This window comes from Chaetura pelagica, unplaced genomic scaffold (genome assembly GCF_000747805.2).
Source record: "Chaetura pelagica isolate M959 unplaced genomic scaffold, ChaPel_1.0 scaffold82, whole genome shotgun sequence".
In the NCBI taxonomy this organism is placed as follows: domain Eukaryota; kingdom Metazoa; phylum Chordata; class Aves; order Apodiformes; family Apodidae; genus Chaetura; species Chaetura pelagica.
In genome coordinates, this window is record NW_009952990.1 from 3,961,806 (window position 1) to 3,976,258 (window position 14,453).

At 36.2% G+C, this 14,453-nt stretch overlaps 1 protein-coding gene across 1 annotated transcript in view; it reads right to left on the minus strand.

The window, feature by feature from the left end:
• GABBR2 (gamma-aminobutyric acid (GABA) B receptor, 2) overlaps positions 1-14,453 on the minus strand; it is a 371,505-nt gene that overhangs the window by 256,114 nt on the left and 100,938 nt on the right. The window contains exon 4 of the mRNA XM_009996521.1: positions 1,061-1,162. Coding sequence (XP_009994823.1) covers positions 1,061-1,162 — 102 coding nt within the window. The remainder of the gene's footprint in view (positions 1-1,060; positions 1,163-14,453) is intronic.

The window sequence follows — 14,453 nt, forward strand, 5'->3', positions numbered from 1 at the left end:
TTAAAGAACTTGAAAAAAAAGTGGACTTTACTGATAACACATACTAGTGCCTTTTCATCCCCAGACAGGAAAGGCAAACTAGCTTAGACTGGACAGAAATAAATGGCTTCCTATAAATGTAATCCTTACCTATTCATACTTTAAATATTCAGTCTTGCATGTCTATTATTATTTTGGGAATAATAAAGCACACTCAGTTTACCATGCTTCAGACCATTTCAAGTTAGCTTCAGTAGAGGCCTGGTCTTATATGGGTTGATGTTCTTGTTTTAGCTTTAGCTTTTTTATACCAGTCACTTAATTAGGGGTTTTTTAAGCCTATTTTACACTTACTTAAGTATTTGCAGGACTGTGGCTTTGATTGTCTGACCTGTGGATTTGATGCCAGCAACTATTTGATCTTTGCCATTTAAAAGTGCTTCTTCTTCCTGTTCAGTCGTATTTTCATGTTCATATAAAGTTTAACATTCATTTTTCCTCTATCGAGTTTATTGTTGGTTGCACTGCATGGTAATGCTACTACATATTTTTAATGTTATGAGATGTCAAGAATCTAACAAATCATTATAAGAGAAGTATGGTAAATTATTCTGCTATCATATTTATTTTTCCTTTTTTTTTCTTTCCTTGTGAACCACATAAAATAATGCAGATTATTATAAGAATTTTATAAGAATTCAATCTAGAATACATAATGAAGCTAATGGAAAAATGCTCAATGCTTTTGCTACATGGTATTTTACCTTAAAATGATTCTGTTTCCAAATTTTCAAGTGCTTTCACGCATACATCACTAAGACTTGTGCTTTAGGTACAAACACTAAGCCAGCAACAGCTTGCTTTACTTTGTGTCCTCATCAGGAACTACACAAATGCATGGTCATTCAAAAAGCAGGATTATACCCTCAAAACACCATTTATGAACCCTACTATACAACTGAAAGTAGCAGTATATCATTATTACACAAAATTTGTTTTATTAGTCTTCCTAGGAAAGAAAAAAACAAATGCCATAACGTAATAAACATTTTCTTTTTATTCCTCAAACAGCAGCACATACCTTGAGCTTTTTTACACTTGTGCAAGGATCATTGGAGAAACTTTCAGTATCTGAAATCTCAATGTCTTCACCATACAGGACACCAGTCAGATCATTCCTCACCTGTCAGAAGTTGAGAAAAAGGCAAACTGGTGAATGAGATTCAGTGAGGAGGAAGCAAAGGGACTATATTTATCACTGCAATGACAGGCAATGATCTTGATGATGATATATGCACCCACAGGGTGGTTTTTTTTTTCCATTTTACCTAAAATCTCACCAGGACACTATTCCATTACCACCATAATCTACTATCAACAGGTGTACTACATAACAAGCTTTAGCATGTGCGACAAAAAGTTCACAATTGGCTCCCACTCTGCATCATGGGAATGGAAAAGTCCTGTGTATTTCCAGTGGTGCTGAGCCAAAGCTTTCTTGTAGAAAGTGATGTTTGAGCTTGTATAAAAGGAAAAGGCTCATCAAGAAAATCCTTCAGTTCTGAGAGCTGATTTGAAACCACCATCAGCTGGTCCTAGCATGAGTCAGCAGAGCTTAGCTTACGTCATTTAGTGACTTATAAAGCCTCATGAGCTCCTCTACATGCTCCTCCTTTCTTAGAGCATGCATCTGGCTGCAAGGGGCAGCAGGTGGTACGGTTTGCTCTAAAGGTGACACAAGCAACCATCTATCAACAGATTTTCTCACCTGTGCCTTTACAGTGGCAGGAATCTGTCATTTTTGAGCTGCCTAATAGCACAAAGAACCCAGATAACATATAAAGCAACCCAGTTTACAGATTTAGGGTTTGGGTTTTTTCATATAACTATTCCAAGGTTTTATCTCTTAATCACCACTGGTTTTACTCCAGCCACATGACTGCAATAACGGTGTCATGTTAATATTCCTAAGCAAAAATATTCCTGAGCAAAAACAGTTTTAGCTGGAGATAACGTGGTTGCAAACTGAAAGGAAGTGGCACTCCAATTTCTGTTTAATAAAATTATTATTATATTAATTGCACTGTCTTTTTTATTTGTTTGTTGTATCAGAAATAGGAGAAGAAAATCACAGTGTAAAACAGGTATCTCATGCAAACAGAAAAAGTGCAATACATGGAAGAAAATATGCATTATATTAAACAGGAAAATTTAGAAGTTTATAAATCAAATTATTCTATGCTTGATACAATGGTTATGCATTTTAAATCTCTCTCCTAACTCTCCTCTTCCTTGACCTCATTGAGAGAGAAGCACAGTCCATTCAAAATAACCTGAAAGTATTTGATATATAGTGACATGGTCAAGTAAAGAAGAGGAAGGAACTCAGGAACTTCTTAATTTGAATGGAAATAATAATAAAGCTTATATATGAGAATACATTTTATCCATGCAAAAATAAGAGCCGGCTATTGCTTTATTTCCTAGACTGAACGTCTCGATACAAAGAAAAACTGCTTTTCTGAAACAAACTATCAGTGATAACAAAAGAAAATAGACCTCTCTTGATCATAGTTTAGCTAATGTCCAAAATCTTTCTACTTAGTGTGAAAGTTCACTAAAACTATTATATGTTACTTAGAAAAAGAAACATTTTTCTTAGCTATCAGAACTGTTCTTTCCAAAGGCATATAACTTGTCAATATGCTTCTACTCCAGAGTGACCTACCTTCTTCTTTAAAAGAATAATTTGTGTAGTTGTACGTTTTCTTTTCTGGTATTTTCTCAATTTTTTTCTGGAGCCATTTCTAGTCATTCTTTTATCTCAGAGGCACTAGATTAACATTACTCAGCTGATCTGAATAAAAAACAGCTGATGCACCAAATACAGTTTAGTCAAATGAGACCATTATTAACATGAGAGAAATTATTTAAAATACACATTTATGACATATAGTTGTCAGTCTTACCAGCTGATCTGTACCTAAATAAAAGCCTATTTGGGCACCTGATATCGGATTATCTTTGCTTTGCCCTGGCGGGATCCCAAAGAATCTCCATGTATCCGATTACTGGATCGAGACAACCCTTCCTCATCTTCTACAAGTCCACTATGCTGCAGCTTTCAGAGCTCTTAAGCTTTTCATTCAACTGCTCATTAACCTCCCAAAAGACACAGCACATGAGATTTGGTGCTACAGAAGTTGGAAACCTTTTGTCTGCACTGGCACAATCAGATGTTGGATGCTTTTCAGATGCATCTGCTGCGTAGATTTTGCCAAAGGAGAAGTGTTTCTTTCCCATTATCACAACAAGATATTAGGAGATTTATATTAATTTAAGGCTTTACAGTTTCTTCTAATGTTGAAGCAACTTAATGTTTTTTCTCCTTTCAATGCTATGACCACTAGTCTGACAAATCTTATCTTGTGCCTGCTCTGTGGGACCCTGTGGGGTTATTTCCACTATGTTTTCCAGTCTTTTTTCCTATTTCCATACCTTTTTCTCATAATCCTCAAGTTATTTTTCTTTCTTTCCAAATATTCTAAGTATCTCACAGAACTGAAGCTTCTGCTTTTCTTCCTACAGAAGTTCTTCCTTCTTTCCAATAAATTTAACTACAGAGTCTTCTGGTTTGGATTTGGATGATGGTATGAGGTTCAACAAGACCAAGTGCAGGGTCCTGCACTTTCGCCACAACAACCCCAGGCAGGGCTATGGGCTGGGGGAAGAGAGGCTGGAGAGCAGCCCAGCAGAGAGGGACCTGGGAGCACTGGTTGACAACTGGTTGAACATGAGCCAGCAGGGTGCCCAGGTGGCCTGGAAGGCCAATGGTATCCTGGCTTGCATCAGGAATAGTGTGGCCAGCAGGAGTAGGGATGTGATTGTGTCCCTGTACACAGCACTTGTGGGGCCCCACCTTGAGTGCTGTGTCCAGTTCTGGGCCCCTCACTGCAAGAAGGACATTGAGGTGCTGGAGCAGGTCCAGAGGAGAGCAACAAGGCTGGTGAAGGGACCAGAGGAAAAGTCTTATAGGGATAGGCTGAGGGAGCTGGGGTTGTTTAGCCTGGAGAAGAGGAGACTCAGGGGGGACCTTATCACTCTCTACAATTACCTGAAGGGAGGGTGTAGTCAGGTGGGGACTGTGCTCTTCTCCCAGGCAACTAGTGACAGGACAAGAGGGCACAGCCTGAAGCTTCACCAGGGGAGGTTTAGGATGGATATTAGGAAGTACTTCCTCATGGAAAGGGTGATCAGACATGGGAATGGACTGCCCAGGGAAGCAGAGGCACCGTCCTTGCAGGAGTTTAAGGGAAGAGTGGATGTGGCACTTAGTGCCATGTTCTAGCCCATGTGGTGGCATTCAAGCATTTCCATCAGTTGACAGGCCAGATTAGGTTTCAGATTATACATTCAGAGGCCTAGTTCACTTATTAAATCCTTACGTTGCCAGTTAGAAAATAAATTTAATAATTTTTAGATTAGTCATACTAATTTGCCTTTAACAGATATTTCAGACGACCTCTTGGTTCACTAATGCTTCATGTAAGTACTGCAAGCTAAATCCTTGTTGTTCAGGGCAGTCTAATCCTACCAGATGTTGATCATAAGAGACTCCTAATGAATGAGAAGTGGTCAGACCAGATGGATTACATAGTCAGATGTTTTGCTAAAATTTTCTGCTGCTGAGATTTACACTGTGTTCTTTAAAATCTTGTACTGTAGGAGATTCAGTACTGAGAGATAAATATATGTGTACAAAACAAATGCATGAATTCTAAGAAAAAATATTTACTCATTACATGGACAAAAAGTAAATCATAAGTAATTGCAAAGGACAGATTACAATTTCTGAGATTAGTAAAGACAGAGAGATCTCACTATGTAGGATGCATTACAAGCAAACATAATTATCCTTATTTTCATTCCAATGAAACAAACATATTAGTCACATTTAGAGGCATAGAAGCATTGAGTGAAACTTACTTTCAAGAAATACTGTATACAGAGAAGAGAAATTGTGTAACACTTAATACTGATAATTATCATTACCCTTATATCAAGAGGAAAACTGAGGCATGCTTTCATTGATAAGCACATCATTTGGGATTACAAAAATAAAAAAGAAGTAGAACCTTATTTTGAGCAGAGAGACAACAGAAAACAAAAGATAAAGCACAGATAAACCAAATAGAAACCGTAAAACATTTTTCAGATACTAGGAGACTGTCCCACTTACAACATAAAGGAGAGAAATAATCAGAAATTCACTGGATTTCCTTTTTTCTTCAATAGAAATCAGGTATTTTTTTAAAAAATGACATATTTTGTGTGGGTTTCAGAGTGAGAGGAAGGGAAGAAGGGACCCTGGAATACTGGGCTTTGAGTTGGGAAAACTCAGCATGGGGTTTAAAACACAACTTTTGTCATTGAAGTAAGTCTCTAGCACATGGATCTAACCCTGAAACAAATGTAATCAATAAAATTACTGCCTGAGAGAAGTGCCTGTTTCAGACTGTCTTGGGCTATAGTAAGAATAATACTAACAATAACAGATAAAAAATAACAGATAAAAATAGGATACTTTGCATGTATATAAAACTACATTTTCCTCCTTTCTGTTTGGAATGCAAACATAGTAAAGATGACTTTTCATAAAACATACATATGCATGACTACCACACAGATCTTACCTATTTAAACATGAACCTTTAGAAAGCCACGTACAGAATGTTCTCATTTCCCCCCAAATTCCCTAAAGTAGAAAAATTTATTTATTATGTTTTTTTGATCACAGAAGCTAAATGTCATCTTGCACTCTGATGATAAACCAAACAGTTGTGGGTAAAAGGAATTCATAGGAATGTAGGGATTTTTTGGTAGGGGGATGTTTATTAGGGGGGTTTAAGTTTACTTACAAACAGTTTGAGTGATTTCTCTGAAACAAAAAAGATACAATCAATCCATCTTATCAAGAGCTGGATCACTTCCTACTAGGTATTTGAACACGTCAGCATAATACAATGAAATTAAAATTTATCTAGGAAAAAGAAACACAGATCTGAACTATGAAAAAGTATGGGCAGATTGAATTCCACTTAATCTAGAAGCACACTGAAGACCTGCACAGAAGTTCAGCTGGACTTGGAGTGGTCTGAGGAAACAAACTCTTCATTAAGACTGGATGCTAGACAAGTAAACACTCAAATCAATAGCACAGCAGGGAGGGAAAGGGCATGGCACATTCCTTTTGGAAAAATGCACCATGCACTGCAAAGCCAGAAAGGATCAAAAAGTAGGCAAGGACTGAAAGTTAATGATATATGCTATAAGAAATAACAGCAGTTCACATCAAGATTTAAGGGGCACTAATGAACAAAACTGAAGAAAATATACACAGAATATACTTCTGGTTCCTTTAGTGTAAGATACACTCTACAAACTGAAGACAGTGTGGTTCTGGTGGCTTCCAGATAAACAGGACAACCACTCCTCTGCAAGTTAATCAGACTTTACTCTTAAAGATCGCAGAACAAAAGCAAAAGAGTCTGAAGGTTGTAATATTACACAACAGTAATTTTCATGCCAACTATTCTGAAAGAGGGGTCACGCTGAGAATAGATTATTTAGTAATTTGTGAACCAATGCCAAAAGCACAAGTAATTAAGAAAGAAATTAGAAATGCTTGTTTATTAAAGTAAGTGAATGTAATTGGACTACTGAAAGTTAGTGCGAATATTCAAGTAACTGAGAGTGATGAAATACTGAACATTTTCTCTTAGAGGGAACATAGAGGCAGATTAATAAAGGCAACCTGTATTATTATGTGTGGAGTGTAATTAGAAGATAGAATGCAAAATACAGAGTATACCTCAATCTTCTTCTGACAAAATTTCACAAGCTTTGGACTATGTGTTTAGACAAAAAATAGAGAAATAAAAATCTTTTAAAAACTACTTAGAATGTTTTGGTGAGTTTGGTCTGGGTTAGGAAGCAAGATGGAAAGTCTCATGCTATCACAAAAAAAATAATTAAAAACAAAAAATAAATTAATCACAGCTTAGAAAACTATTATTTTTTTTAAAGCACACTATTACTAAACCCTCAGAACCACTTCTGTAGTAGTTTTTATGCAGCAAATAGACTGTTTGATCACTGAAATAAAAATTAGGGACTCAACATTTAATTACATTATTAAGGTGGACAACGTATAGTATTCATTAGTAATTCTTACACATACATTTCAAACATTTTCTACTCAGACCCTGTTTGCTAAAACAATTCCGAGCAGAATTCATTGAGAGGGACAATTCTAACAAAGCAACATGAATGATAATTGAATGTTGTTTAAGAAAATGTTATCAGTGCCAAAAGAGCTACAACTTGTAATTACAAAGGCAAGCGTCCCTATGCAAAACCCGCCTTGATTAAGCAGAATGAAAGCAACAGTAACATTTACATATTTACAGTCTCTCCATCCATGATGGATGAAATATTTTTTTATACCAACACTAACAAGGAAAAATGTCACATGGCTATTGCCAAAGTTAAGATAAATAGGCATTTCTAAGGAATGAGTCATCTCATCCATAAATAGGTGTCTAAAACAGGTGAGATTAATTGCACCCTGGATGTGCTTCTCTCTTTTCTCCGTTAGCTTAGATGACTCTCAGACACAGACATTTACAGACAGCTGAACTGTAGCTGAATTCCAGGTCTCAAAATCTAGGCCTATCTCAAGATAGTGTTCTAGTACCAGTAGCATCCACTGAAACTTAGGAACCTGAAAGATCATTCACCTTCATAAAATGTTCTTAAGACAAGGTCAGAGCAGTAACATGCTTCTTAGAGTGTAAAATATTGAAATTTCATACTAATGTTTAATTTTAAAAAGTAATAATTAAAAAAAACTTTTGGAGTGTTTTCAATTACGAAGCATAAAATACTGATTAACTTTCTTCTATCTTAAATACTCAGATGCTCACTAATACCATTCCTGTGATCACTGGGATTATTATGTGAGGAAGCAACTGATTTACAAACCCAAATGCCCACCTTCTGTACATGCAAGCACTGCTGATCTGATCGTTCTGTCAGAAAGCTTCTGTGTCAGCTCTTTGTGACTGACACCATCGTTGCTTTATTTTATTACTTATTTTTATAATGCAGAAAACCAAAATTATTTCACAACTGTTTCTGAGGCATAGTTTACTTTTGCATCCACTCTGATTGTGGGACCCAGCAGATCAGCAGCACCCCAGACCTTCCAAAACAAGAGTGCAAACTTGGGTCTAACTGCTGGCATCAAGAGCTAGCACTCATTCGTCTGTACTGGAGGAACTGGAAAGTTATCAAACCATGAAGAACTGAGATAGTGTCAGTGTCACAGGAAAATCTCTTTTCTTCTCACTTTCAAGCCTATAATCCAGAAGGCTGAAATCCACATTTTTAGTAGTGGCAGTCTTTGCAATAGGAACCACATCCTTACCTTTTGATCTTCTCACACTGCTCCAAATTTCAAATATTATACATACTATCTTACAGGCTACCTGAAAGGCTATGTAACCTAGGATTTGTGGAGAAAAAGATCTTCCCCAGACGCACAACCACAGTTTACGGAAAGAACTTCTGTAAATTTCATCTGTAAATCCCAACTGGTGTCCAAGTCTGTTAGCGTAGCTGTTAATACATTAAATTACTTAGTACAATGAACTATAAAATGTCTGATAATAAAATTTTATAAGTTTGATTTTCTTGTCTTTTAATGCTGCGAGAAGATTCAAATGGCCAAACACAACTAATATTTTTTCTGTTTGGGAAATTCATTATTTGGTGCAGTAAACTTTGACAAAGTTTCACTTCAGTGTATAGTGCAGTGGATGTTCACTGAGCTTCCTATGGTATCAACCCAAGTAAAACTGCTTCCTGTATCTTTTGAAGGCATCCTGTAATGATGAATTAATGCTGCACTTAAAACTTCTGCAGGATGCAGCTGGTCCAGCATTTAGGTGTAAAACAAATAAATCCTCTAAAAAGTATTTTCATCAGTTGCAGAACAGAATGCTGCTTTAAGTATGAGTCCTTGATGACTTGATTCTACCAAACAAGCATACACACAATGGAGTATGTTGTCACACTTGAAACTACTATAACTCCTGAAGGTGATTAGATAAAAACTTGTTGGGCTTGTTGGGAAATTGGAGCTGCTTACCAAGTCACCCTTAGTATTCTGGTAGTTACCAGGTTCTGCTGGCTAAAGATGAAGTTCCTGTTCAGGACAGCACAAAAATATGCAGGAAAACAACACTCAATCAACAACTAATTTTATTAAAGAAATAAAATGTTTGACCAATTTCAACAGCTCCAAACACTTCCATTTCTTAAAGTAGTGTATACATATGGAAAATTTTCTATGCCAAAGCAAACAGGCCAAACTAAAATAAATAAATAAAAAAAGAAAGAAAAAAGGCCAAGAAACAAAAGTATTTGGGTCTATGCCCTTCATATAGGCTTACAGCATATCGCAATATAAAATTGTCCCTAAGCAAGAGCTGAAGATCCAGAAACCCACAATGATTTATGTAAAAGTAAGCAGTATGATCCATGTCCTTCCTTTTTCTTTTCTGGGCCCTCAGTGCACCCAGCAACACCAATTAAGGTTTTAAATAGACACATTTTTTTCCTCCATCTCAACTGCAAATTAAAATCAAGAGCTTATTGACTTGTTCAATAAAGAGTTGTTAATCACCCCTTTGAGGAAGAGACATTAACCTGAAGTCCACTGAAGCAGTGATTTCTCTGGAAGAGTTCTCTGTGGAAGTAAGCAGCAGCCATGTAGGAGCTGTAGGGTGGCTATGCACCCACCTGGAGTCCTGCTCCTGCCAGGTAAGGACAGCAGTGGACAAATTCTGCCCTACTATTCATCTGCCAACTACTGTTTGTTGTAGGAAACCTGACTGGAGTCTACCTGTCAGTGAATGCTTCCTGGAGAAATGTCTTGATTTTACTCTTCTGTTTCCAAACAAAAAAGAGGAGAGGAGATCCCAGGAAATGTCAAAAAGGCACATGAAGTGAAATGAAATGGATCACATGCAAAATTAATGATATCTAACATTCAATTAGCATGATAATGCCAATCATTGCCTCAGGAAGAAGGGCTAAAATTAAAAATAAAGCTGGTAACCTCAAGACTAATAAACGACACCCAGGCATATGATTTCAACTATTTAAATGTATTTTGAAAAAAGCCACACACTGCATACAAAACCAAACTGTGCTTGTCTGGGAAGCCCACAAAACTGTCCCTCTGTTGCTTATATGTAGTGGCAAGATGAAATTCAAGGCTGCTTAAAGGAGTGAGACAAGAAGCTGGTAAAACTCTACAACAGAAAAAAATAGTTGATATTTAAATGACACTTTCTGGCATAAGGTGAAACACAATGGTTGCTGTCACCCAGAGAGAAGCAAGTTACAGGCTAAAGTACTATATTTGCTTTTAATGTTTTTTCTCTCTCCCTCTCCTTTCACCTAGGAACTGATAATGGCACTATCATCTGATTCTCTCAAACTTAGCCTGAGACACAACTGTCCTCTGCTGAAGGCTTTAGAGAGATCCCACTTCTGTTAAAAAACCCAAACAGATTAAAAACTTGCAGAAGCTATAACTGCCTTCATTTTGGAAAGCAGGAGTTTAGATAAGCAAGCTAGTTAATAGCTCAGCTAACCCATCCTAGTTAAATTAATCCAGTTAATATATGCTATGCTAACTTCAAATTACGTTTGATTTTAAATCTTAAAGTAAGGTAAAGCAGAATGAAGTAGAGGCTCTATTAAAGTATTTTCATCCTACTGCTACTACTACTAGATTAAGCATTACGTAGTACATATTATTTAGTAAACATTATTTCAGAGTTTGGGGATTATCCTTTGGTCCTCCAAGTTTAAAGAAAATTCAGAGGCTATGTTAACAGGTTTTTGAACGTTGAAGAAAAAAATTCTGCCACATTTCCTAAAATGGTGTATGACTGTTATTTCACACTTTATTTACTTCAGAATCCTCAGAAGGATGCCATATGGTGGTGATAATTTACTGTACTTTAGCATCTCAGTTTGATTCCCATACTTCCTCCACTGAGATTTCAATTGTCAGCTGAAGCTGTACTCCAGTTACCTGTGAAAAGTCCTTCTAGAAAAGAAATTTTCCCCTGCATTTTGTACACATCTTTCTGGACCCTTTAATGTCTTGGTTAATTGCTCTTGCACTTTTCTCCTTCGGCAGACTTCTGCATTCTGAACTTTTTTCCTTTTAATACCTTTTCCCAAAGCTTTTCAAATGGCAATAATTCTTGGTATGTTTTATATGAAGTCTTTTGTAAATAAATCCTGTCCTTTATTTTATGCTATTCTGAATATGATTCTGAATAGGAACTGTGCTGCAACTTGGCATATTGTCTTAAGCAGCCTTACTGTGGTTGCATTCACTTTCAGAGCAATGTAATGACAAATACTGTGGTGGAATCTTTTCATTCCATTGACTTCACATTTTCTTTTTCTACAAAGGAATCCTCCTGGGCCCCATTAACACAAGCTATTTGATTTAAGAAAGAAATCTAGTTTTATCCAGGACTGGAAAATGATACAAAAATATAAGCAGTTTCTCAGTACTGTCTGAGATGATATACCTAATTCAGTATAGAAATCAGAAGACCAAATCTTTTATGTTACCTGAGAATTACTGTTTCACCCTATAAGTTAAGCAAGAAGTTTCATTCTGTGTCTTTGGACAACTTGCTGATAACTTCAGGTGGTAAAAATTGTATCTGTTTATTAGATGATCTGGTGTCACCTCCTTGACCATGTGTGCTAATACTTCTTAGTGCTGCTGCCCTTTTCATTTTAAGATTGTGTCTGGAATTCACAGAACACCTAGAATCAGACTGTACCCTTCTGTATCCCCACAAGTACTAACAACAATCTGGTATGAAAAAATGTTGTGTATCTTCATAAGCATATGTAATGCTTGATTTTAGCTCACTCATGGAGCTGAGAATACACAGGACATAATTAAGGGTTAAGCATTTGACTTCATCAGAATTGCACATTCTCCTTAAAAATAACTTCTGTTTCTGAGCTTTATATAGATTCCATGCCATTTGTTACGTGTTTTTATTGGTCTGAAAGATAATACCTTTTAAGACTTTTTTTAAATAAAATTGTAACATTAATGTCCTGCAATATTAATCTTCCTCCTTCAAACAAGAAAGGGACAGCTGCACATGGAATAATCTCAATAGCCCATAACAGCAAACTCTTCTCTAGGAAGTAGAAGTTTTGCTGGAATGGGAGTCACAAGAGAAGCATTCATTTTACTGAGATTAAGATCTTTTCACAGAACACTTCTATTAAATCTGTGCAGGCATACTCAAATTTAGAATTATTGATCCTGCAATCAGAATAATTCCTTGAAGTTTCATGTATTTATTAATTTTATTGCTCAGAGACTTCAGTGGATAGTATCTGGACAAGCTTATGTCCACAAAACTAGAGGCCCACCAAAATGTCAAAAGTGTAGGTAGTATGAGAGCTTTTAATAAACCATGATCTCTCTACAGGAGACATTCCACCATTTCTACTGACCATTCCTCACTAATTTGTGTGAATAAATGTTTTAAATATAATTTCATTGATATGGAACCAGATTCTCCTCCACATTATCTGCACACACCAAATTAAGAGGAACAAAAATTGTAAAAAGAGTATAATAGAGAAAGAAGGGGAATCCTTCTTTCTGTCCCCCTCCAGTTCCCTAGCTCACGAGATGATGTGATCCTGGTACCATAGGAGAAGGGAAATTAAGAAAGTTACCTATCTTATAATGCAACACATCTCCTAGCTTCCTAGCCTTTTTCCAAACATACAGAATAGCGTTTAATAGATTAATTTTCAGCTTTTCAAGGGGAATTGACATGCCAGGGTCTTCATAGTGTCCTGGTATGCAAAGAACCTACAGGAAGTCAAAGGGACATTTTACTAAGGTTATTTAACGAAGTGAAAACAGTGATATCCAGAAGCAGAGCAACTACCCCATAGAAACTTTGCTGCATTCCAGGGGTACTTGGATCATATAAAGGGTGGAACCTACTTACTGTGAACATCTATAGAATTTGTGATGCATAAACTTAGTTTTTCATGTCATTGTAAATAGTCTACTATTTAAAGCTCTTGTTTTTATAAATTTAACCACATCATAGCACCTTGCAACAATTAATGCACTTTCAGCTCCAACTTCTTTGGAGCAAGAGTTCACCTATGACTGACACAGTGAAGGAAGCCCATGTGTGACACTAGCTCTGTGGCCTTACCCTAGAATACATTTTTTATTCCAGTCAATGTAGTTTTACAGAAAAACATTGCTCTTCACAAAAAAGTCACTTCCTGTTGAGAACGTACCTTCTCAAGTCCATATTTCATTTAGTGGTTCACAAAAAAGTACTTCTCTGTTTCATTATTGAAACAGAATCCAGCCAACAGCATAAGCTGAGATACGTTAGAAATACCTATATTATATATATTCTATAATAAATATTTAAAATATTATATATTAATACATTGATATGTTAATAGATGTAATATAATTATATAACAATATCATTCACCCAAGCTTCCCATGCTGTGTGATTGTGTGATTCAAACTTCACTGTGTGATTGTTCCAATATCTCTTTCTTCAACTTTTCAGCAACATTTCAACTCTTCTGTGCACCTTTCAATAGTATTTGCTGACAAAGGAGTGGATTTCAGTTTGTCACCACATCATTTTCCATGCATTGTTTCAGCCATTTTTACTGTAGTGGGAAGAACAGGTGTTTCCTCAATGATATGTGGCTTTCTGTCTTTTGCTATTAAGAAAGAAACCTCACAAGATGCTTTTAAACATTTATTATTATGGTTAGTTATGTCCAGTGCTGGACTGAATTTCACATGACTTTAAACATCACTGACAAAAATGGATGTTTAATTTTTAAATGTCTTTCTAATCACAATGGCTTCATACACTATCAATAGCTAATGGCTCAAGGCACAGTATAGACTTAGAGCAAGGTTCATCATTAGCAACAGTAGCTACAAATCCATGTTTCAAATTGTCTTCTTGATAATTTTGCATTTTTTTTTAATTTATTTTTTTGCCATCTTCTTGTCAGATCTGGTTAGCCTGTCATTGTTTTTACCCATAATGTGGCTGATGAAAAGCTTGTACTAGCAGGAGGAGATGCGTCAGTTCTGCTTCTCTCTTCTTTTTCACTTCTGCTGGCGTTATCAGTATAATCTTCAATCTGCAGTTTCTTTGCAGAAATCTTTTTAAGCCACTTGTCCGTCTTGTAGATTTGTAAAAACTAGATAAAATAATCCATAAATCCACTTAACTGGGCACATATACACTGTATTACATCGCAATACACTGAAAGTGAATGAATGG